The 26,350-nt window shown below is 44.8% G+C and overlaps 1 protein-coding gene across 1 annotated transcript in view; it reads left to right on the top strand.

The window, feature by feature from the left end:
* LOC106605067 (nuclear factor of activated T-cells, cytoplasmic 1) overlaps positions 1-26,350 on the top strand; it is a 62,278-nt gene that overhangs the window by 16,267 nt on the left and 19,661 nt on the right. Inside the window, exons 4-9 of the mRNA XM_045718333.2 lie at positions 1,041-1,243; positions 5,661-5,833; positions 7,158-7,298; positions 15,226-15,281; positions 17,564-17,696; positions 24,893-25,567. Of these exons, the coding sequence (XP_045574289.1) occupies positions 1,041-1,243; positions 5,661-5,833; positions 7,158-7,298; positions 15,226-15,281; positions 17,564-17,696; positions 24,893-25,567 (1,381 nt within the window). The remainder of the gene's footprint in view (positions 1-1,040; positions 1,244-5,660; positions 5,834-7,157; positions 7,299-15,225; positions 15,282-17,563; positions 17,697-24,892; positions 25,568-26,350) is intronic.

Here is a 26,350-nt window from a genome sequence, read left to right as displayed (position 1 = left end):
CATTGGGACCCATTTTTACAGTCTTTGGTATGACTCGGCCAGGGATCGAACTAAGTTTATAAATTCCTGGGACCAAACGCAGAAGAATGTAGTCAACCATGTAGAACAAACAGACAACCTAAGAAATATGAACAAATCGATAAAGAGTCATGACGTTTTGTTTCAGCTGAGTGTGCGTGACTTTTGACCAGAATTGATATTTTCTCATAAACATTAGTATTTTGATATTGTGTGTACTAGTCATTTATTGAACACATGTGTGGAGCTACTAATCATCTAGGATTTATTGTTCTTGAGATATTGCTGATCACATTAAAAAGCAATTCTATGAAGGATTGCATTTAAAATACTTAATACGTATGGTGCACCAGCAGAAATATTCAACATAGATTGCCAAAATACTGTTTATGATTACCCCTTATGAATTCAACTCCTAAACTGACATGGAAATTAATGTTTACTAACGTTAGTCCATAGCTGAGGGGATCAAATCCTCATAAACATTGTGCATTATGCTCAGAGGCAGACTTTTAAATTATCATCTTGGTTTTCTATTTGGTCTCCAAAATGGTCACTTTCCATTGAGTCACTGTCGACTGCTATCCTCTCCTTGGGCACTTTTTTTTATGGCGCCTGTGAGGTTTTAATGAACAGTGAAGTGATGGGAAGCCAACCTCTCCATCAGCACTTGTGTGTCTGGCTGCCCAGAAGATCTCTACCCCAGACAGACTACCTCCAAAATATCAAAACCCTCTTTAACCCTCTCCTAAAGGGATGTACATTAACAAACCGCTCCCAAATTCAAAAAACAGAAGATACCAAGAATCTGGAAACGGGTCTCCAACCCAACCGGAAAACAAATCCGACCAAAGGGCCTATTTTCTGAAACCTCTCCCCTAAAAACCTTCATTAAAGGGCTTCTTAACTATCAGTAGCTGATGTGATGTTCAATCTCTATTTCCCCAAAATGACGGGTTGTTTATGAGGTGCTTTAAAACCTGATGTTGAGTCTCACCTGGATCTCTTTGTTCTCCCGCCAGCTCTACGGTTACATGGAGAGCGAGCCCCTTACCCTGCAGCTGTTCATCGGGACCGCAGACGACCGCCTCCTGCGACCGCACGCCTTCTACCAGGTCCACCGCATCACGGGCAAGACTGTCTCTACCGCCAGCCACGAGGCCCTGCAGTCCAACACCAAGGTGCTGGAGATCCCTCTGCTGCCCGAGAACAACATGAGAGCCATGTGAGTGCTTGTCCTTTCACTCTCCTGTCTCTCGCTCTTAACACTAGAAAAGCTAGGCCTCGAAGGACCCCACTTTGAAGCAACGAGCAAGCATTTTGACTGCAATATTCTAACAGTGTAATAAATGCATTACATATTTAATTATAATTTGGTTGTGTTTATGAAGGTCTTGGATAGCATTAAAACACAATAGCATTTTCATTCGTTGATGTTACTGTAGGCCAGGGATACTCAACTAGATTTAGCCACAGGCAGATTTTTCCTTGATCAGGGGACAGGTACATAATTACAAATAATATGTAGACTGCAAATTGACCGCAAGAAGCCCAAACAGATGTAATATTTGACATTTCAAACCTTGCTTACATTTCTATACGATCATGTGTCTTTCTATTGTGTGTGGGAACACTTGGGAACAGATTTCCAAAATTAAAATAACTTGGAGCTGATTATCTGGTATTTTATTATACAATATATATTTTTTTACTTTGTTTTTTTTTGCTCGCAAAACTTGGGTGGGGACAAATAAAATCACCTGCGGGCTGCCTGTTGGATAACCCTGCAGTAAGCTATCTGCTGCTGCACGCTCACATGTGGAGCGCATGAAACAGCGGTTATTCTTGGAAAGATTTATATTTTGAGCGTATTCAATTTTCAAGAGTTATTTGACAAAAGGGTTTTGGAAACCTCAGAATCTGCTCGTTCTGATATTATATTGAATTCAAAACGTCTTTCCTGCAAAAAAAATAAGGCATGTCCTCTTAAAACTGCTTATAACACAAATTCTGTTTGTGACATCGAAATTCTAACAAAATTCTAACAACGGACTTATTTAGGAGGGGGGCATGACTAACAATGGCAGAGATTTTTCGATTTTAAATAACTATGCAGTCAAAAGGACTGCCTCTGCGCTTCTAGTGTTAAAAATGGTACCATTGCAGTATTTGCAATGATCACCAACAGTGTGTGTTGGAATTCAGGAAGAAAGACAACCAAAGCATGCCTAATACAGTGCAGTACATAATGTAGAGTCTGAAAGGAATAATGCCCATGAAATCCAATAGGCCCTATTTCTGTTGGTTTCTTCCCCATCGCACCTAATCTGCCGTGTGCATAAACATATCCAATTCCTGAAATCACTATATCCTTATGTGCAGTTTTAAACCACTCTCCAACTCCGGATCTCCAGCAGGTCAGAAGGTTGTTCTCCGCAGGGTACCCAGGCAGCAGCTCCTGCCCTGGGGCTCTGTTCACGCCACAATTGGTCTGCTGTCCCGAGGCCCAGGACTTTCTCTGATGGAGAAGGCAGCTAAATCTCAACTCAACCCCGGTTATATAAGCTCCATCACCACCTACTGAACTGTAGCTTTATCCTCCTCTGTGTTTCATCGGTATAATCAAATCAAAATCAAATCAAATGGATTTATATAGCCCTTCTTACATCAGCTGATATCTCAAAGTGCTGTACAGAAACCCAGCCTAAAACCCCAAACAGAAAGCAATGTAGGTATAGAAGCACCAGCAATGTACTTTTTAGAAGACCTGATGTAGATTGAATGGGTTTATATTAAGTTAAAGCGTATTTTAATATTTGTTTGGATATTGTGGGAGGTTACAAAGATATTTGGCAAGCACCATGAGATATCAGATGTCTTTGACTAGAAAAGGAACTTTGTTGGTTTAACATGGTTGAGCCTAACATGCATACACCTTTTGATTTCCAACAATGCTATGCCTTCCCCGTAGCTCAGTTGGTAGAGCATGGTGTTTGCAACGCCAGGGTTGTGGGTTCGATTCCCACGGGGGGCCAAGTACAAAAAGAAGGAAAAAATAAATAAATTAAAAAAATGTATGAAATGAAAATGAAATGTATGCATTCACTACTGTAAGTCGCTCTGGATAAGAGCGTCTGCTAAATGACTAAAATGTAAATGCTGACCTTTTATAATGTATCAAATCCAGACAGGTGATACTTTGCGTAACTTCAGCCATTACACTTTACAGGGCACCATGGATAAATCTTATATTCGAGAAAACTATTCAGATGACGTCAGGTTTTCCCTTTTGTCATCACCGTATAAACTAGAGGAGAGAAAGCAGTGAAAGGATATAGTAGAACGGAGCCTCAGGGTCGGGGTAGAACAGTGTAGGCCAGGTTAGTGTCCATTAGGTCACATTACTGAAAACGTTTTAAAGTGTATCGCAGCGGAAAAAGTAAATGAGCATTTCTTGGTCCAGGTAGTCCTTCCCTGTTTCAGTCTGTTTTTATCTCTTTGGTGTCTAATGAACACAGCCCATGTTTTCTCTCTCTACCGACTGGCTGGAAGGCCAGGGTCTGTCTAAGGAGGGTCGGCCGCTGACGGAGTCTTTCCATTGAGCTGTTAACAGTCAGCCTGATAACACTCCGGCTAGCCCTTTGCTCTCACGCCAGCTCTCTCTCGCTCACTCACTGTGTGGGACGTTACATAGACGGTACTGTAGACAACCGATGTCAGACTCCAGACCCATATCAATCTATCTCTTTCTTCCCTATTGTTGCTGATAAAATGGTATCTGTTGTTTAGTATCCACCCATTGAAATGGATAGTAGCCAGTAGCTTCTGCTTTATTACACAGTATGTTGTCTCTGAGAATCTAGAAAATGCTGGGCTACTTCTATACTATGATTTCGAATCATGTAACATTCACTGAACAAGTAGAGTTGTTGTCGAAAAAAAAAAAATATTCCACTCAACTAGTCAAAATGTGTGAGTTCAAATGTAAAATAAACCATCAACATGCAACTCAAGTTTTTTTGTTCGGTAACCCTTTCCTGCCACCTTTCCTGTACAACTGACTAGGTATCCCCCCTTTCCCTTTCCCTTTCCACCAATAGGCCCTATTTCTGTTGGTTTCTTCCCCATCGCACCTAAATTAAGTCAGTGACTTAATGCTTCGTTGACACTGTTCCACCACAAATGTAGGATCCATCTTGCAGTGTTATTATGACCAACAGTCGCCATGCTGTCGCCTACAGATCTTTACTTTGAGCTGACTTCACCATATCACTGCTACAAGCCGTGACTGGCTGCTCCACACCATAGTTCATGAAGAGAGACACTAATGTTCATTCCAACAGTCATTTGACAGTCAAGTAGATCATGGCACACTACCTCTGATGTTTTTGTTTTAAAACCATAACTGCATGACTGAACACTTACGTCATGCATGAGCCACTAAAGAAACTTGTCGAAATTTTTTCTTAAAAAAATAGAATCTCATTCAGATAGACCAAAATGAAGGGGGAAAAATGGATTTGTGTAAAACTTGACATGTTGCAGGAATTCCACCCAAAAAGCTACAATGTAAAATAATTGAAATGCCAAGCCATATCCCATATGTATTTTCTGACTTTTTACCAGCAACGTTTTGGTTTTAGTTTAATTTCTTGAAAGGCCAGTCTGGAAAGTGATGCCTTTTTCCTCTAAGGAAAATCCTCCCGCCAAAAAAATATATTCAATTAAATAAAATAAATAAAGACAGCATAGAAAAGAAATACATCTGCAGCTAAATGTGACATTGGTTAGTAAGGTTGAAACCGTAAATGTTTGAAATGTTAAAAGTATGAACAGTGTAGAGGGAGCATGTTTTTTTTTAGGAAAGGCAGAGGGTTCTAAAGTGGCTGTGAGAACGCAAGCGGTAGCCAATGGGGTTTTCCTCTGGAGGAGACAGTGGAGAAACCAATGGCCTGGGCCGTGTTCATCAGGTACCAAATAGACGATAAACTGAGTGAAACAGTTGCAAATCGTTTTAAAGCGTGTTCTGTTACTTGCCCTAATGAACACGGCCCTGAAGATTGCTCCAGAGAGCTGTATTCTGGGGCACCAGGAACATTAAAAGTCACATCAAAAAATGTAACGTTGTTCTAAGAAGAACCTAGCTACGGATGGGGAGCGACTCAGTAGTGTTCTGCGGGACTTCCGATATCTGTGACCCGGAACTTTAGACGAGACGTCTCAGAGTAGGAGTGCTGATCTAGGGTCAGTTTTGCCTTTTAGATCATAATTAATCATATTATATGCACTCTTACCTTGGGAGAGGCTTTGTGGATCTGGCCCTAGTCTCTTTGATCAAATAGAGCTCCAGGACTTGTTCGTGACAGTGAACATATTGTACATCTGCATCACAGATAGTCTCTGTGGTCTAATGATGATGTCCTAATAATAACATGCTGTACTTGTTATGTTTATGTTATATGATGATACAGTATGATACAGTATATTCCATCTGTAATGTATGTCTCGATATAGTCTCATGATCATGGCCTATAATAACTCAGGATTCTTGAGACAAGCTGTAGCATAGTGCTCCTACAGACAGTATATTGCTCAGTACCAGTATGCTGATGCTAAAATGGATCCTCTCCCCTGTGTGACAGCATTGACTGTGCAGGGATTCTGAAGCTGCGGAACTCCGACATCGAGCTGCGCAAGGGCGAGACGGACATCGGGCGCAAAAACACGCGCGTGAGGATGGTGTTCCGTGTGCACATCAACCAGCCCAATGGCAGGACCATCTCCCTACAGGCCTCCTCCAACCCTATCGAGTGCTGTGAGTATACACGCATATGTGCGCACACACACATATACACACACATGGACTCACCATCGCATGTACACACACACATACACCCCCACACACAAACACAGCCACATACACACACACACACACACACACACACACACACACACACACACACACACACACAATGACTGTTCCTTATGAACACACATATCCACAGGTGCACACACACAAACCCAATAACACTCTTAGCATGGAAATCAGTATGAGGTGGCCTTTTGGACCCAATTCAAATCTTTATATGATGAAAGCTATTTGCCAAGTCATTGAATGCATTGTACTTTAATTGATAACTGTGAGGTCAGGCACATATGTTATTTACCCCTCAGTGCATTTTATGACTTTATGCCTAACTTATTGTGGTGAGGCTATCCTATTATCCCAGGTTTATGAAGGGTCATTTCCCAGCCCTAGATCTGGCGGGGTTGGAAGAGTGTATGGAAACCACTAACTATGTCAATCAGTTGAGTGTGTCTGTGCGTTTGTGTGTGCGCGTGCATGTGTGTGTGTGTGTGTGTGTGTGTGCGTGCGCGCATGCGTGTGTGGTCATGTCCATCCTGAGGAGATAGACTATGTGTGGTAGATGGTAGGAATGTGCCAGTCTTGTAGTTTATAGTCCAAGGTTGATGATGACACATTTTTGATTGGTTACTACATTTTTTTACAATGGTCTGATGGATCATTATTACAGATTAATGAATCAAGTACATTTCACAGTGATGTAATGACGGAGCATTGTGTGTCTGGCTGTGAACATAGTCTTGATAACCAAGAACCCCGAGGTACATTGATAAAAGCAGAGACAGGTGGTGGATAAAGCATGACCAAAGTATGGCTCGTTATTTGGGTTGTTCCTCCCTGAGTGAATATGAAAAATAATGAATCTAGAAAGTAAAAAAGCTGATTGGGTCACCAGATAAAATTGTTTTCATCCATTTTTATATATTTGATGTTTTAAAAAAAAAACATCTGTTGTCTGAAAATCTGAAAATTGCCAGTGGTGTTTAAAAGCCATTTGAAAACGGATAAGACTGTTGCTAACCAACTCCTGCTGTGACATGGCAGAGTTGGGGAGGTAGGGGATCTGGAGGACCGGGGGCGGATGGGGAGTGGGTAAGGAAAGCTTTAGCAGTATAGCGTGCTGTTGTATAGGTAGTATAAAGTGTATATCCGCTCACTGTTTTTCTTTTTTTGTCCAGCTATTGTGCCAAGTTGGATATGAATTAACACTCTCTCCTCGTGTCTGTCTGTCTGTCTGTCTGCCTGTCTGTTTCTCTGTCTGTCCCTCCTCCAGCCCAGCGCTCGGCCCAGGAGCTGCCCCTGATAGAGAAGCAGAGCCTGGACAGCTACCCCGCCACGGGGGGAAAGAAGATCCTCCTGAGTGGACACAACTTTCTGCCAGACTCTAAGGTGGTGTTCGTGGAGAAGGCCCAAGGTAAGTTAGGACGCAACAGAGCAGCTGCACACTCTATCACTATCGCTCTGTATCGTTCTCTATATATCTGTCTTTCTCTCACACTTTTCCTTAATATCTCACTTTTAATTTATCCCTCTGTCTGCCTCTCTCTCTCTCTCTCCCTTCATTGCGTTCCCTCGGTCTCCTCCCGTCAAAATAGAGCAGGGTCTGCCAGAGAGCCACATGTGGTGTGCATTAAGGAACTATATTTTTAACCAAACCGTATTTACATTTGTAGAAGTTTCCATTGCCTGTATAGTGACGCTCGCCACAAGTTAAGGAATGAATCACAAGCGGGGCATGTGCAACCTCTCTTTCTTTGTTTTGCTTCTCTCTCTCTCTCTCGCTCTCTCTCTCTCTCTCTCTCTCTCTCTCTCTCTCTCTCTCTCTCTCTCTCTCTCTCTTTCAAGTCTTTCAAGTTACCTTCGTACAGATGTAGGATCTTAATTTGAGACAGTTTGCTACAACAGGAAAATAATCCTGCAGCAACAGGATTATAATTAATTTACATTTTAGTAGGGGTTGATACATTTTTTGTAAGGGCATTTCCTGCAACAACAGGATGATCAAATGAAGACATGGCATCTGTACCTCTGTCCCACCATTTCTCCTGTATTCTCTCTCTCTCTCTCTCTATCTCGCTCTCTCTCTCTCTCTCTCTCTCTCTCTCTCTCTCTCACACACTCTCTCTCTCTTTCTCCCTCTCTTGCTCTCTATCTCACACTCATTATCTCTCTCTCATGCTGCCACATACACATGCACACACACACCGTCTCCCCCTTCCTGCGGTGTGATTTGTTATTACTTATTATTTACATTTCATATTTTTCCCATTCATTTCCTCTTTGTGTGGGAGGGAGAGGAGAGATGACTATGTGAAGACACTGGTGATCAAGTTTACAAACAGTCATTTCCTTGATTGGGTCCAGTGAATCAAAGGCAACTGTACTGGCCAAGTATGGCCTGTGTAAACACATGTGATGATGTTGATGATGATGATCATGAGGAGGTAGTGGATAGTGGTAGACATTTTCCAAGGAAAGAGGAAAATCCTACCTTTCTTCATTATAGGTTTATATAGATATACTGTCTGTGGTGTTTCTTGGCATTTGTTAACTGATACTTGCTGCTCGTGTTTCAAGACGTTTGTTCTGTAAGAAGAGAAAGTTATATTTTAGAAGTTTTTCATAATATCTTCATTTACCCTCGTAGGAATGATTTGGAGTTGCTAGACAAGCTATAGAGGAGGGGCTATTCAGAAAGATGACTACAGGTACATTCCAACTCCAGGAGAACTCAGTAGGCTGGTACCAGACTTGAAGCATCAGCCCTGACGCGTCATTATGTCCTGAGAGGGTGTCTGTTTTCTATTGGGTGAAGATGGCACTCTGCAGCTGCTTGATCAGCTCTCAGCGAGGTATTTGCTCCTGTTTCTTGGAGAGGATTTCCCCACGCCTGGTATTATTGGCCTTGGAGTCTCCCTGTCATGAAAACACCCCTGCTGCCAAGAGTAACCTCTCCCCCATCCCCTCCCACTCCCCGAAACCCCTTTATCAACCCCTTACCCTTCCACAGCTGTGTCATTGTGTCTCTCTCGCCCTGATGGCTGGCTCACCCCTCAGCCCCTTAGAGCCCACCGGGGTGAGGGGAGGAGGAGAGATTGACTTGTTAATGTGCTGGGACTAACTCCACATGAAGGGGGATCCCTGAAGAGAGGGAAGAGAGGGAAGCCCTGTCTAGTCTAGAACCCCTTTTACCCCCTTCACTTTTCATCCCCCATGCCTTTTTCCCCTCCTACTCCTTCTGCTCTCTCGTTCTCTCTTGCTCTCTCCCAGCCCTGTCCTCACTATCTTTCTCTCTACTCGTCAGCCCGTTAAAGCAATTAGCCAATGTGGTTTGGAGTTCTGTGCTCCAGGGATCCCCACACGACTGCCTGCTATCGACAATTTCAGTGGCTTGTTTTCCTTCTCAGTGGCGTCCAGGGAGTGAGACTTCTGAGAAGGTGCACAAAGTGAAGGATTTCTTTTCATGCCCCCTCCTTCTCCCTGACCCTGTCTCAGTGTCTTGTCTGCTTTGTCTGCTCTTATGTAAGCAATAAAGGACCCAGTACTTCCAAGGGTCTCCCAGCTCAAAGCTCATTATCACAGTACGACACGCACACACACACACACACACACACACACACACACACACACACACACACACACACACACACACACACACACACACACACACACACACACACACACACACACACACACACACACACACACAACACAAACACAAACACAAACCTTTGTATAATAGTCACTTCACAGGAGTTGATACATCTGTAGAAATGTTCTTATGCTCTATTTAAATGTTTTATATAGAATGAAATCTTGGCATTTTGATCACATAATATTGCAGTTTGAGAAACGTTTTTGAGTTTGGAAAATCTCTTATTGTTGATTTAGGTCGGGAAGACTAAAGAGGAAAGACATTGAAAAGCTATCCAATGAAATATATTCATATTAAAGTTGTATGCCGTAAATCAGGTTTTATATTACACTGGAAAAAGTTCATGAGTAAAATTCATAGCATTACACTAATTACACACATGCGCACAGACACAACCACACACTATAGCCATCACTGCTTGTGTTCCAGTGGTGACATCCATTACTGCTGCAGTGATTAAAGGTGAGGAGAGCTGCTCATTTTCTAGAATGTGTGCCAATAAACACCTCCCGGAAAATTCCAAAGAGCTATTCTTTAAGAGCTACAAAAGAGCAATAGACAGGACTTAACTTGACCTAACTTGAGCTTTCTATACCAAACTATGGAATGGTACTGTATTCCATTGCTGCACAGAGAGGGCACCTCCTTCATGCTGTACTTCAATGCCCATATTTGATATTTTGCCATTTTCTTTGGTTATAGAGTTCTACCTGGTGCTCTACAGTCTTTATTGGTAGGATGTTCAATAGATGGGGTAAAGAGGTCAATGGAACTCGACCAAAACAATGGAATTGCCATGGTAACACGTGGGGTTGGGAAAGATGCCATGGGAGAAAGATCCCGAATCTACATATTGCCCCCCAGCAAAATGAGTCATATGTGTATTGTAAATCAAATCAAATCTACGTTTATTGGTGTATTTCACAATATGTTAAGGTTAAAATCGTAGTAAAATACTTGGATGGATGTCAACCCCAATATATGTTCATGTCATCGTCCCCAATCAAGTGCGTTACAGTTAAACACGGCTACAACCACCGATTTCTGTACACTAGCTATGCTACCAGCTCATATGAACTTGAGTTAGCAGTCACTTCTTCTAAACCTGAAACGGGACCACTGTGAAATGTTATGCAGCGAAAACAGCCAAATATATCCAAATCGGATATATCACAGAATCCTGCGTGCCATTGACCTTTTTACCGCATCTGTTGTTCAAACTAAAACTTCATTATCTGTACCGAGATATAGTTTGATTTGGCAATAAACGTATAGAAGCTTGATTTCAACTAGATAATGAATTGTCCATTTTCCAACAAAAAGTGATTGATTTATTGTTACAATAACAGTGGTTAAGATTTGTAGTCGACCAGTATCCATTTAAGAGGCTCATAATGGACTATCTTTCTGTTCCTCTCTCTCTCCCTCTCTCTCCCTCTCTCTTCCTCTCTCGTGTGTTGTTTTGCTTGTTTCTCGATCCCGCTGAGACTCCCTCTCGGTAACAAAAGAGCAAAGCTCATGGATGGTGGCACTGCGGGAGAGTTTAATGCGCCCAGAAAAATAATTACTTCTACTTTTCAAATACTAAGGCCGTCCCCATTGCTCTGTATCAAGGACCCGCAGGATGACTGATGCAAACAGCATATGCATGTTTGTGTGTGTGTGCATGTGTGTGTGTACATGTCTGTGTGTGTGCTGCCGCTGAGGGGTAGGGTAGCTAGCCTACGGGCCTGTTTGTGTGTTCAGTAGGAAGTGTTTTCAGTGACTCATCTGCGAAGGATTCCCTGAAGAAAGGCGAAGAGGAACAGACGAGAACAGAGGGGGAGGAGGGAGGGAGGGAGGAGGAGAAGAGGGGAGGGTGCACAGGCAGGGTGAGACAAAGTGCTGTTCAGGAAAGCCAGGGGCAGGAGAGGCGGATATTGTCCACTAGTGGATGTCCTGCATCCGTTCCTTGGGTGTGTTTCACATTGTTGACTCTCACTGTTGATTCTCCCTGCTGACTCTCTGCTTAGTGAATGAGTTCCAACAACGTTTTGAAGATGGCTATTATCTTTGCACTCCAAGCTCTGAGACCGATCTGTGATATTTCACCCAAGTTTTGTTGAGAGAACTTTTGAAGTTATCAGTTGATTCATAAGTATGATGCTACCCTTTGCATGCCCCATGTGGGTTGAGAGTGATCATAGTTGATGTGTTTAACGGAGAATTGTTTTGCAGTGTTTGAGAGTCTCACGCTCAGTACCAGTAAGTACTGTTTTATAGGCGTTCGGAGTGATTATTTTTCCTTTCCATATCTCAGAGACTTTCCATTTCGTTTTGTGTTGCTGATCAGTTGGATTAGCTATGATGTCTCTGTTATTTTTTATTACGGCGGTGTGTGTGTAGGGGGAGGGGGGGTTGCGTGTTTGTGCGTGTGTGTGTGTGTTTGTGTGTGTGCATGCGTGTGTGCGAATGTGCATGCATGTGTGTGAGTTTTGTCTTTGCTCAACCCTCTCGTTTTGGCACGGGAGCAGAAAGGCATACCTGGTGCACCTCATCGAGTGTGTGTTCTGGCTTGCCCTGATTTCCATGCATGGAGGGAGTTGGGGAAGGAGGAGAGGAGGGAGGGTGTGCTGGGGAAAGCCTACACTCTGACTCAGAGGGGAGGGAGGGAATTCCCTTGTGAGCAGGATAGCTTTTACATCTGGTGTGATTGGAGCTGTGCCTGGAGGTCTGGAGCATACAGCACAGATATAGCTCCACAGCAGGGAAAGAGAAGTCAGGTCTACCCCTAGCCCAGCACCTCTACCCTGGATCCCACTTCTAACTTTCCCACCCTACCACCTCTGTTGACAGATTTGTCAGGTTTCACCGGTATAAGGACTGGCAGGTACTGTACCAGGTGTCCTAGAGAAGCAGAAGCCAACCCCTGGTCTGGCCTGCGATTTTGCCTGACAGTTTTTGCCAGACAGGTGGCAGCAGAATTTTGACAAATGTGATAACTGACTGTATTATATAAACAGGAAAGAGGGATAGAGAGAGATAAAAGACACCCCCAAAATGATCTCTGGGAAGGACGAAAGTCGAAAAATAAGGATGGCTTGTTTCACGAGTGCCTCTGCAATTAAGTCGGGGTGAATCATATTTTCCATTCCCAAAACCACCAAAGTGAACATTCTTAGGCCAGTGGAAGTTGTTCTGTTGTTGGTATGCACCTTTCCCTATGTTTTAGTAGGGTGAGAGTTGTCTCTCTCTCGCTCTCTCTCTCTCTGTCTCTCTCTCTGTATTTGGATGTAAACCAACCACAGGTCAGTGCAGGGACAAGTGTAAGAGAGACCTGATAAGAAGAGTTCTTCAATAAATACCAGAGTGGTCCCACCATCCTGTCTGGCGTTCCACATTGTGTCTCCTGTCATTAACCAAATCTCCAAGCAATTACTGTAGAGAAAGAAAACACGTGGGAGGTTATTGTTATTGTAGTCATGTGGCAGCATACACTGTATTATATGAATCATAGAATTAACATAGGGACTGTATTGTTGCTTTGAAATACTTAGTCCTGGGAGTTGACTGAGTTGTGGTTAGGCTGTTTAAACTGTGTCCTGATGATGCTTCATTCATCAGTAGGTCCTTTGGTGTGTGTTACTGTGCAATGTGAGTCTTTTGGACTCTTCCCACCAGTTTAGACACAGTAAAAGGCAGCTGGCTGATCTTTCCCCAAAGGACTTTACTTGAGACAATGGTGTGTGTGTGTGTGTGTGTGTGTGTGTGTGTGTGTGGTGTGTGTGTGTGTGTGTGTGTGTGTGTGTGTGTGTGTGTGTGTGTGTGTGTGTGTGTGGTGTGTGTGTGTGTGTGTGTAAATCTTTCGATGTAAATGTGTTGAGTGCAATTGTTATTGACCCGTATAGGGAGTTGCTATGCCTCCTACTACCACTGCCCTGAGCTGTGAGCAGTCTGATAGAGGGAGAGTTTAGGAGGCCGAGGTAGAGATGGAGATGGAGGGAGGGGTTGTGTGTGGTTGGGGGCTCTGCGAAGTAGGGAGGGGCGGTCCCGTTGACGGAACAGAAGCGTTTTGCAGATGTTGCACAGAGAGAGAGAGAGAGAGAGAGAGAGAGAGAGAGAGGGCAGGAGAGAGGGAGAGAGAGGGAGGGGGAGATAGAGAGAACGTAACGTTTTGCGGTTCAGTCCTCCGGCACGCTGACTTGAAAAGGTTTGCATGCCACATATGTGGCTGTCTCCCGATTCAGCGAAGGTGAAGGAGAGAGAAGAGGGGGAAATGACTGCTTTTACTCTTTTTGTTTCATCTTGTTTCATCTTTTTTTAAAGAGTAGGAGGGTCTGTTTAATTGCTGCTTCTGTAGATGACAAACAGACAGAGGGTGAAAGTGAGGTGAATTCGAAAGAGAATGTCAACGGGATTGAGACGAGTAAGAGTAGGAAAGAGAGGGAGAAGAAGACAGATGGGGAAAGAAAATAAGAGAGAGAGAGAGAGAGAGAGAGAGAGAGAAAGAGAGAGAAGCCTGAAAAACATGTTTACTTGTGGAGGGTTGACGTCTAAGGTTTCCCCTCTTGGAGGGAGTCCCAGTGCCGGGGTGGGCGAGATTCCCTCTTGGTTCCCCAGATGTAATATGAGGAATGAGCATTCCCTGTCATCTCTCTCTCTTTCTCTCTCTCTCTTCCCATCTCACAGCCTGACGAGCATATCAGTTCCATGGCACATTATGATCACCTGCACATAGCGTTACACGGTCGTATAGGCGTACTCGTCACCCTACTGAAATATCACAGTTGTCTATTTACTCACTTCTGCCTGAACTCAAAATAAAGACATCTGTCTGTGATCTTTTTCAATGTCTGTTCTTCTCTTTTCCTCACTTTTAATATTGCCTTTTTGGAAATAGATACATGGTGACTTCCATCCTCCGAAGCTCTCTCCCAACCCCAGCTCCCACCCTTCTTCACGAGTGATAGCAGACCTAGCATGATGGGGATCTTTTCTTCTCTTTTTGCGTTGTGAAAAAAAGAACACTTTGGGGAGAACAATTTGGTGTAGAGACCACATCTTATTACTTGGCTCTTTAGTTATACTAGTACAGCTGCCCAATGGCCATAACATATTTCGTGTTTGTTACTTCACACATATCTCACAGTCCTTGTAAAATTAGGACCACCAACAGAATGATATAGTCAGCCAGTGCCATAGACATCAGGACAGTGCCACAGACACACACTGGCACAACTCTATTGCCAGCCAACACTGCATGGTAGTGCCACAGACAAAACTACATTGCCAGCCAGCATGGCAGTGCCATACACACAGACACTGGCAGTGACACAGACACACAAAGGATGGATATTGTCATTTCTATTTCTGACAGCCACTTACAGAGTCATAGGCTGTAAGAAAATGTGCTGTGGTTTGGGCCTGATTGTATAAACAGAGCACAAGAGCGTCTGTTCGCGAAGGTGTGGCATGAAATCCCGGAGAGACCCAAAGAATGTGAGAGAACTGCTACAGCTACAGAATCCCGGCAGCTGCTGCAGATCCCTGGGCTTTTATTGCATGATAGGAAAGAAAGTCTAAGAAGCAGTAGATCTGTTCTATGTGCGCTATTTCTATGCTTCCCGTTCGTAAGTTTAGTTTAAGCAATTATATTGCGTGTGATTATGTAGTGTTTCATATTTTCTGTTGTCCTTTTTTTTTATAGATGGACACCACCTATGGGAGACAGAAGCCAAAGTTGACAAGGACTCCTTCAAGTCTGTAAGTATTCCTCAGTGTTTTCAGTAAAACACAGTACTGTATTAGTTGTAGTCCTCTCTCTCTCTCTCTCTCTCTCTCTCTCTCTCTCTCGCTCTCTCTGGCTCTCTCTCTCTTTTTCTCCCCCCTCTCTCCCCCTGTATTTCCTTCCCTCACCTCCCTCACTTCCCCTTACTCACTTTGCTGATGTAACCTTTGCTAAGACATTACCAAGGAGAGAGATTAGTCGTGTTGATTAGTCCATGCAATCCTGAATGGAATTTTCACCCATTTTTCTCTCTCACAGTAAACAGAGTGATTGCGCCTAGAGTATCTTGCTTCATCATCAACAAGCACCCCTCCATAAACACACACACCACCACCTTCTCGCTGCTACTGTAGGTCATGTTCATTAGGGCACACCATCGCAAACCATTTTGTAATGGAAAACGAAAAAGGATGTTTCTCAATGGACAAGTTTAGGTAGTCCCTCCCAGTTTCAGTGCATTTTCTTCAGTTTGTTGCCTAATGAATACTGACGCAAGCCCAGTTGCCCTACCAAACACCTCAGCCAGCGTAGCCAGACATTTCGTTCACTGTTCAACTTCTGGTTCAGGGAGGAGGAGCGCTTAAACACTTTGTCTGAGCTCGGCCTTCCGCTTGAGGCCTGGCCAAGAGTGGATTATCTCCTTCCCTTTTTACCTGCTGTTTTCACAAGAGAAGTGAGAAAATAAACCAGTGCACCTTTCTACTGATGCCCAGTCACACATTTAGGCCTACGTTCTGTTCATAAAAACAAGGCAAAGGGGATTCGTCAGAGGGGATGGTAAATGTTGTACGTGTCCACAGAAAAGCTACATGTGCTTCTGGAGTTAATTAAGAAGTACTTATGGTGAGGAGAGACTCGTAAGGTCTGTGCGAGTGTGTGTTTGCCTGTGTGCGTCTGTGTCTTCGGGTGCACATTAGGGTGTGGGATGACAATGCGTTTCGAATCATCCATGCCCCCTCCCTTTCTCTTCTCTTTCATCCGCCGGGTCTCACCATCCCTCTGTCTCCCTGTAAACTAACTGCTGTCATTGACAATTGCAGGGGTCTAGAATAAACCATCGCCCGTGGAACATGTGTTGAAATACGGCGGCATTTCAATGGTGATGATGTTTTTGATGTCATGTGTTTTCACGTTCAGGTGACTGGCTTTGTTGCATCAGGGGTGTTGAATACGGCCTCCTCCCCTCTGATGCTTCAATGTTTAATTGGCCTTAAGGGCTGGCTGATGTTAAGGCTAGTCCCACATGTTGGAAAATTACAGAGAGGGGTTGGGTTAGGTAGGTGAAAGACAAATAGTACAGTGTGCTTATTTGGCGTACCGACAAACAAGCCACAGTGTTGCTGGCCTTTTCTCCCCTGCTGCCACCGGCCACCGTTAGGTCACCCATGCTCCGCCTGCCATATGTTTTCATTATTCCTGTTTGGATCGCTCTGCTCACTGGGTGGGAGGATGGGGGGGGTGGTGTTAGGTCATCGACACCTGTGTCTGCGCTGTCTTTGACCCCGTCAGTCCGGGGCAGACCTGGCCTATAAACAGACACACAGACACGTAGACAGACCCCACAAAATATGCTGAGCAACAGGGAATGGCTTCCTGTTCTGCTCCACCACCCCATATGGCCTGAGCTGGCCCCCAGAGAGAGAGAGAGAGAGAGAGAGAGAGAGAGAGAGAGACAGACAGGCTCTAGGCAGGCAGACACTCAGTCATGTCCCAACGGTGCCTTTGTCATGCACCTCTATCCCTGCTCTGCAGCTTCCAAAGTTCACATCCAGGATTAGGTCTCACCCTGGGCCTGGAGCGACACACTGGTCAGGGGCTGTGAAAACAATGCCAAAGGCCCACATCTCTCCCCTGTAGTAGTCCAGGGATAGGGTTCAAACCCCAGGCCCTCAGGGCTTCAGACAGACACAAACAGGGGCGTGGTACACACACTGGGGTTCCTGCTGAGCCCATCCAGATTGGGCCGAAGACAGCTCAGAAAGCTTGTTCAGAACACTCTTCCAGGGTTCCCTGAAAGCAAAACAAGCATACCTGCTAATTCATGAGCTGACACTTACGTACAGTAGGAGTTCTGTTTGTGTCTTAGAAGAGCATTGAAAGGGGTCGTAGGCCTAAGCTAGTGATGGAAGTTCAAACTAAAATCTTCACCATGCCAAATTAGTCTGATTTCATAATGTTTAGGTAATGCATGTTTTTTGACAGCTGGAGGGTTTGTACTGTACGTGTATCCATTCTGTGCTGTTTCTGTGTGTTGTAGACAGCGCTGGTTGTGGAGATCCCTCCCTACAGGAACCAGAGAATATCCAGCCCAGTGCAGGTCAACTTCTACGTCTGCAATGGCAAGAGAAAGAGGAGCCAGTACCAGAGCTTCACCTATCTCTCACCAAATGGTAAACCCACAAACCTTCAGGTTTACCCCCTCACTTACACGTGGTTTGGGGGTTTATGTTTCCTACTAGTGTTGCTTGATAAATTATAAAGGGGTCGTACATGCTCATGCATTATACCTGCAATGTTACCCAATTGTACCGTTCAGCGTTTCCTCCTGAATCAATTTCGCTCCACAAAAACACACGCAATCTGTTGTAGCTTCGGTAGTGCCTTACACCGCTGCATCACTGGCTCTGTTGAGCGAGGGCAGAAGTGAAGCAGAAGATGTGACTTGTGTTTATTTGGTTGCGAGCTTGCGTTCTCCAGTGATGAGGTGTGAAGGGTTGACTGACAGAGCCTCTGGGCAATGTTGACGTTAAATTTCAGAAGTCAATCCCTGGACCGTCGACCTCACACACAACTCATGGGAACATCCATCACACACAACTCACGTTCTGCACTACACGCTCACGTGCTCCCTGGTCTCCACATTTATAGTTGGCTTGACACATTGGAATGTGAAGACGTTATTGGGATTAGGAGTCATTTCACAGTCTTACATCACCAACTAAATACCTCTCATTCTGGGCTCAGAGTAAATTGGCCAAATCCAAGTTTCATGCATAGACACATTGATATTGATTGAAATCCATTGATGCTGCTAGAAACAACATTGTTAATTATTCACTGCTTGCTGCATCTCTCTCTCTCTCTCTCTCTCTCTCTCTCTCTCTCTCTCTCTCTCTCTCTCTCTCTCTCGCTCTCTTTCTCTCTCTGTCAATTCAATGTAAGGGCGTTATTGGCATGGGAAACATAAGTTAACATTGCCAAAGGAAGTGAAGTAGTTAATAAACAAAAGTGAAATAAACAATAAAAATTAACTGTAAACATTACACTCACAGAAGTTCCAAAAGAATAAAGACATTTCAAATGTCTCTCTCTCTTTATATCCCATGTTAAATTAAGAATCAGGTCCAATAGTGCTTTAAGGCAGCCTTCACCTTTAAACTGACAAAATGTGATTCTTAGACTCCCTAAACAATTCAATGATCACCGGCCGCTATTGTAGCCCAGAAGAGATAAGAAGCAATGATTCAGGCTTTTGGACGGGACTCTGAGAGAGAGACCGCATCACCACCTTGACAACGAACAGAGGGCCCTATTTGGAGATGGTTGATGGGAGCAAGAGAGTGAACGAGAGAGTGAGTGAGAAAGAGATTGAGAAAGGGAGAGGTGAGGAGGGGGGAGTACAGCGAGAGAGGGGGAAGGGAGAGAGAGGGGGAGGGAAAGAGGGAGAGAGGGAGAGACAGGACATTTTGGGGTAACTGACCTTAGCAGAGAGAGCGAGCGTTGGTGGGAGGACAGACAAACTCTGGCCATATTTGGCAGCCCCATACGAACCAGGGAGACAGACAAGGAGATAAGCTGTACAAGGAGAAGACTTATCACGCTTTGACCAATTGCATCTTCAAGTCAGTTTCACAGAGAGTCAACATGATCCAGTTAACAGATGAATGGGGTGTGCTCTCTATTACGGTGCCAAGTAAACTAAATTACAGTGAGGACCACACAAGCAGGGGCAGTGTCTTTACGACGGAACATAATGTACCACTAGAGTCACAGTCAAAGGCACTTGCTGTGGTTCACCAGATCTTCTTATTTCTTATTTTGATATTTATTCATCTATTATAAACTGGGTAGGTTGAGCCCTGAATGCTGATTGGCTGAAAGCTGTGAACTGGCCTGCTCGCCTCCCTACCGCTGAGGAAGTACAGTTCCCGCTCAGCCCAGTCAAAACTGTTCGCTGCTCTGGCACCCCAATGGTGGAACAAGCTCCCTCACGACGCCAGGACAGCGGAGTCAATCACCACCTTCCGGAGACACCTGAAACCCCACCTCTTTAAGGAATACCTAGGATAGGATAAAGTAATCCTTCTAACCCCCCCCTTAAAAGACTTAGATGCACTATTGTAAAGTGGTTGTTCCACTGGATATCATAAGGTGAATGCACCAATTTGTAAGTCGCTCTGGATAAGAGCGTCTGCTAAATGACTTAAATGTAATGTAAATGTAACTACCACAGGTATTACAAAAAAAGTCATTTTTACAGTTTTAATTACACTGGTAACACGTTTCTAATAGCAATAAGGTATTATAAACTTAGCCGTGGTATATTGGCTGTATACCACACCTCCTCGGGCCTTAACACTTCAATATAATTTATTCAACACAATAGTCAACAAGCAATAATAAACAACTCAGACAATACTGAGTAGCAATAGTGGTGCATTTTGCTACAGAGCTCATTTCCATCCGTAGTCCCTGAAAGTCTCTGAGTTTACCACTCATCTAGTTTGAATCCATGTCTGTCTGCCCATGGGCACGTGTCTGGGTGAAACTGGCCGCTACTGTATATGACTTCAGCAAACAGAGCCATTTCAACTGTGCTGAGGTCAAAGAGAAGCCCTAATTATATCTGTCCAAGATAAGATGCAGGATGTCATCAAAGCAAAGAGATCTCTAAGTCACAATGAGGATAATTATAACAGTGATATATAAATAGCAAAGGAGAGGAAAACCTGGTTGTTTGCTTTTGAGGCTTTCACTGTGTGAGAGTGTTTGAACACTGTGGCCAGGTAAGGGGGGTGGTGGTGGTGTGTGTCGTTCTCATCACTTCCTCCTTCACCCATCTGAGTGGGGCTTCCGGTGCTCTGGCCCACTTTAATCACAGTTGTGGTCGTCAATTATGCTTTCTAAAAATAACTTCTCATTCACGCTCGGGTGTGTGCTCGTCTCTGTAGTCATCTAGAAACCGGCACTTAAAATAGTTTGTAAAAGTGAAAGGACGAAACAAACGATCTGCGGTCCTCCGATGGCTATTGAAAACAACGTGCATTTTCCCACTGTAGTCACGTGATGTTTTCTCTGCTCATTCATGTCAAAACGGTATCAGACAAGTGTGTGAAAAGGTTTATTGAACTTGTTGACAGCCCAAAGCTTTCACTGTAGAACCTCAAACCTGTACGGAGCAGCTAAATGCCCAAGTAAGGAAACAAGAGATAATATGTATTCGAATCGTTTCCTCTCCGTCCTCTAAATAGCTCAGTCATATCTCACGGGAGAGGCATTGTTTCTGTCGTGGAAACATCATCTGATTCGTATCTCCCCTTTTATTTTAGTCACGCCTCAGAGCAAGTACGGATATTAGTATCAGATGCAGTCTGGAGGATTGGAAACGATTGAGTCTTTGCCAGGTTTGACAGGTGAAGATAAGCATGAATGACAAGCCTGTCGTAGGCCTGTTTTGTCCTACACAAGCAAGAAAGGAGTAGCGGATTTGAACCGTTACTTTTTCCAGATGTTATCGGTAATATTCTTCCCGAATTTCATACAGGGAGTTTTTCAAATTGGCAATTAGCGTGGCAATAATGCCGTTGCATATTGATGCCAAAGAATAGAATGTAGATTGTCTTATGAAACAATTTTTTTTACATTTGTCTTTGTGTTTCTCAAAATGCTCTTCCTTGTCCTCAATTTGCTTTACAATGTCACGTTAGTCCAATGAATTTGATGACTAAAGCTGAATAAGCTTGTCCGGAAAGTGCATTGTCATGAGTTACAATTTCAGAGGAGAAAGATCCAAGAATCTAAGCAATACGTCACTCTGAAGTTACTCTTTTTTGTAGACTCTAAAATGAGCTGTTGGCAGCAGTTCTGGTTTGTATAAATCACCACATATCCGATGTAGCGACGAACATACGGCACAAGTGTCCTTGTCTACCTCCTAGTGTGTGTGAGTGAGCGTTACTTTCCTTTTCCGAGCTCATTTCCAATCATTGGAGAGTAAAGACGTGACACGCCGCCCATTTCTTCTCTTTAAAGAAGAAACAGTTTCACGGAACCACATAAAACAACAAACGCCAAAAGTGCTGGCGCTGACGAAAGCCCAACCAAAGTCAGTTCTCGGAATGGCTTTCATTTCCCAAGCCGTTTGGAGGTTCCTCGTGTAGATCGGGTTCTATTATTAACACCAAACGGGTCTGCTGCTGATTCCTGGCCGTAGGTTTGTGGTCTGAGACGTGGGAGGGAGGAGAGAGAGAGAGAGGGGTATGTTCAGAAGAAACAAGAGAGACACATACATGAAAACTTAACGAACCGCACGCCGTGAACTTAGCCAAACTGGAGACTGAGACGTTTCCTTGTTTCCAAGTTAGGGCCGTGACAGACACGCACACGTAAACACACGCAGACACACGTAGACTAGGACACCAGCCGTCAGCCAGATTGCGACCACAGTGGGACGTAGTGAATTAGACACCTGCGAGTTGATGACTACCACCATGAAGCACCACCTGGTCGCTAAAACTAGGGCCTAGTCAGGTCACATGGTCAGGAAAAACTCAGGACCCTAGGTATAATGCATTGTGCACACTCTTTCCACAGTGCAATCAAACCAGCTCTTTTATGGAGACAGTAGATCATCCACTCCATAGTTCCACTCTGAGAGCAGAGCAGCCAATCGTAATGAGAATCAGAGTGCATCCCAGAAAACCCTCTTGCCCGGCTGTCTCTTCCCTTCACACGACAACTTACTGGGCCTAGGCCCTCTGTGCTCAACACCCCGCAAACCCATCCTCGAACCATCACCCCCATCCCTGGGAGGAAACCAGTTCCTAATAAATACTCCGATCGGGCCTGATCACTTTAATGCGAGCAGACAGACACAGACAGGCAGAGACGTGGAGAAAAAGATGTGGGCCATAACCCGCAGGTTGGGAGGAAATAGAAGCCAGCTGGGGATGGGACTCACAGGGTGAATCTGCTTTCATGGAACTGAGAAGGGGGAGGGTGTGTGTTTGGAGGGGGGGGGGGGACACACACAGATAGCTGGAAGGAGTGGTCAGAGAGACGGGGGGGAGACATATTAAGGAATGATCGGTTAGAGTGGGGGAGACAAATAGAGCTGGATGGAGGAGAGGCGAGGGAGGATCCCTCAAAGGATCTCGTTCTGCAGATACTGTAGGAGAGGGGGAATGTGTGACAGAGCGTTTGAGTCTCAGGGAAAGTGGGAGATGGTGGGAGACTATGAAGCTTTACAGAATAAATAAGATTGCTAAGTATTCTATGTATTGCTATGTATGTAGGGTTTACACTTTTGGGACTATTCCATTGGTTCCATTGCAATAGGCAAGCTCAATTAAATGCAGCTAAAGTATAGAGAACAGAAAAGAAATACTAGACCTAGCGTAAACCCAGGTCTGGACTATGGAGAGCCTGTTACAAGGCTTAGTATGATATTCCCTAGTAAGTGTATGGAGGTGTCATCCTGGGACTTTCTTAAGGATACAGACCTTACCTAGGGAGCCTCTAAGACAGATGGACTGGCCCCGTGGCTCTGACAAGACTGACGTAAATGAGCTTCCCACTGGGTAATCACACCAGCTCATCTCTCCCCAAAGGAGACTGGGGGTGTGAAAGTTAATCTCTCAGTTACGTCCTGTCCCAACAATAATAACATCATAACATCACGATAGGGCTGTTTTTCATCTAATCAAAACAATCATTTATTCAGACAATGGAAGTAGAAGTGCTTATTAGTATTATTATGATTTCATCAGGATTACCTTATTCTTACTTTGTTAGTAAAAACTAACTATTTTAAGAAATACACTTATGGTGGCCTATTTGTAGGCTGAATAGAGTGTCAGAAGACATTTAGTAGGCTGAATAGAATGTCAGAAGACATTTAGTAGGCTGAATAGAGTGTCAGAAGACATTTAGTAGGCTGAATAGAGTGTCAGAAGACATTTAGTAGGCTGAATAGAGTGTCAGAAGACATTTAGTAGGCTGAATAGAGTGTCAGAAGACATCTAGTAAGCTGAATAGTGTCAGAAGACATTTAGTAGGCTGAATAGAGTGTCAGAAGACATTTAGTAGGCTGAATAGAGTGTCAGAAGACATCTAGTAAGCTGAATAGTGTCAGAAGACATTTAGTAGGCTGAATAGAGTGTCAGAAGACATCTAGTAAGCTGAATAGTGTCAGAAGACATATAGAGTGATTTAGACTTTGCCAAAACACTTATGATTGGCATCAAACACTAACCGCACCCATTAACACATTTCACTGTGTGCAGAAATAGCAACAGACAGTGCATGTATTGTGACTCAGAAGCTTTTTGTTATTCATCTGGGTGTCTTAATTCAAGCCTACAGTAGTTGTGCCACAGTACTCGTGGCAGAATCGGTGCATGTGGGGGTTTATAAAGGGTTTTCTTAGAGCAACTGGGTCTTTTCATCTTTTCCTTAGGCTCTTTGTGTGTGTGTGTGTGTGTGTGTGTGTGTGTGTGTGTGTGTGTGTGTGTGTGTGTGTGTGTGTGTGTGTGTGTGTGTGTGTGTGTGTGTGTGCGCAACTGGAGGATATGTTTACATATTCAATAAATAGTGCACACGTCATGGTCAGTCTCTGAAAGATGAAAACTGATCTTGATCACACAGCCAGGAAACTTACTGTACAATGATTGTCAGTCCAAACTAATCAGGAAATGGCGGAAACATCTCCCAAATGGACTCTGAGTGAGTTGGAAGACGGCGGCATGAGCAAGTGGGGTCATAGCACTCTCCTCCTGCATTAGCTGAAGTCAGAGCTCCTGAAACCGCAGGCATACCATGCTCTCTTAAGGAGCACGGACCACCCCAATCAAATCATCCTTTTTCTCTCTCTCTCTCTCTCTCTCTCTCTCTCTCTCCCTCTCTCTCTCTCTTTTTGTCCTGAGAGCAACAATTGCTTTTGGAGCAGCAGCCCAGACGCTTTAAAGCACTCTTTCATAGGGTATCAGAGCTGAAGGAGAGTCCAAAGAAAATAGCGTTGTTTCATGATTAGAGCCAGCTGTGGCTTTCTGCTTTGATGACTCATCTATTTTTATTGGGGGGGGGGGGGGGGTTCTGAGCTGGAGTTTGAGAGGCCAAGCCAATGACACAGTGTCTCTTTTAATCGCTGGTTGTTTGTTTGGTTTTGGAGGGTATCCTACCCACAATCCATCTCACTACACCAACTCCTTTACTCATACACTCAGTTGCTCGTTCAGCCACGTGGACCTACCTCACGTTTCTAATCTGTCTTTTTTCTCTCTCTTTCTCTCACTCTCTCTCGCTCTCTCTCTCTCTCTCTCTCTCTCTCTCTCTCTCTCTCTCTCTCTCTCTCTCTCTCTTTTTCCAGTCCCGATAATAAAGACAGAACCGAATGATGAATATGAGCATCTGGGGGCTCAGGGGCTGTCTGTTCATTCCAAGCCTTACTATGGCCAACCCAGGCTCACTCCTATCATACCTGTGGGGGACGCTGACACATGCCTAGTCGGGGTTTATTCTCCCTGCCCGCCTCGCCATGGCAGCATTGGCAGCATGCCCGCCTCCTCCCCCAGTTCCAGCCCAACACTGCACGACCTGTCCCCCGTGGCTTACCCCAAGTGCCTCTCCACCAGCCCTACGCACGCCCACAATGGCCCCTTGGTGTCCGCCATCCAAGAGACGCCAGGGCTGCGCCCAGCACCGCTGGTCTGCCCTTCCTCACCCGAGCAAGCTCCACTGGGCATGCTTCACTCCCAGGGCAACAGCCCACATCACCTTGGTAACCCCAGTCCCCATGGCTTCCACCCGCTCTACCACAACAGCAGCCCCTCCACCTCCCCAGGGTCCCACCCCTCCACTCCAGGGGGGGCAGCAGAGAGCCCGTTCGCCCTGGCACCAGATTACAGCCCCACCCAGGGACAGAGCCAGACTCAGGCCAGGAGCAGCCCTCCCAGCCTGCTGCCGGTGGATCCCAGCCCCCGCTCCCTAGCCGTCACCGTCAAACGGGAACCCCAGGATCTGGACCAGATGTACCTGGACGATGGTGAGTCACAAGAACAAGGTTTATCTACCTAGACCTGTCAATCAGAGCTCTCCATTAGCTAGTGACATCACATCATCATTGTCATTATCACATTGGTGTTGTTTTTCCTTATGAAAACAAAGGGTCATAAAAAACACGATTCTCGTTTCTCTCTAGAACGTTCCATTTACAGTGCACATGACGTTAACTTTACACCTTTGCTTATCTACACACCCACACCCTCCCACACCCTTTCCCCCGCCTCTCCTTCTTTCCTGGCGAATTGCAGCGCTATCAACCATGGGTTTATGTCAGATTTGTTCATTTTAGACATCACATATTCTTTTTGTTTTCGCAACTACCGTGTATGTTGTCTGAGTTAGTAACGGCTTCATTTTAACAGTCAATTGGGCCTTGATGGGATTTCGAAACAATCTGTCAAAACATCAGAAGCAACGAGGTCAGGCAGGGAGCAAGAGAACAAAAACAGTGGCGCACGCGTGCCGGCCCCGACTGTTGACACAAGGACTAATGAAGGAAGCAAAACAATGGGTAGGGGTTTCCTGAGCTGCAACGCTTTTTTCCCCCCTCGGTGCGAGGGATGTCAGGAGGCAGGAGGCGCTTTGTTTTCCCGTGTTTTCCCTGCGGAGGGTGTAGTGTTGGAGCTGACGTCATCGAGGGAGGCTGGGGAGGCCGGGGGGGGGGGGGTCACCAGAGCCCCACTGGATGTGAGCCCAGACACAGCCAGGGGAATGGGGGAACGCAGCGTTTGTGTGTAAACCCACTATTAACTCTCCATGTGCC

This window comes from Salmo salar, chromosome 05, assembly GCF_965601325.2.
Source record: "Salmo salar chromosome 05, fSalSal1, whole genome shotgun sequence".
NCBI lineage: Eukaryota > Metazoa > Chordata > Actinopteri > Salmoniformes > Salmonidae > Salmo > Salmo salar.
The sequence above is the reverse complement of the archived record's forward strand: the minus strand, read 5'-3'. Positions and strand labels throughout refer to the sequence as shown.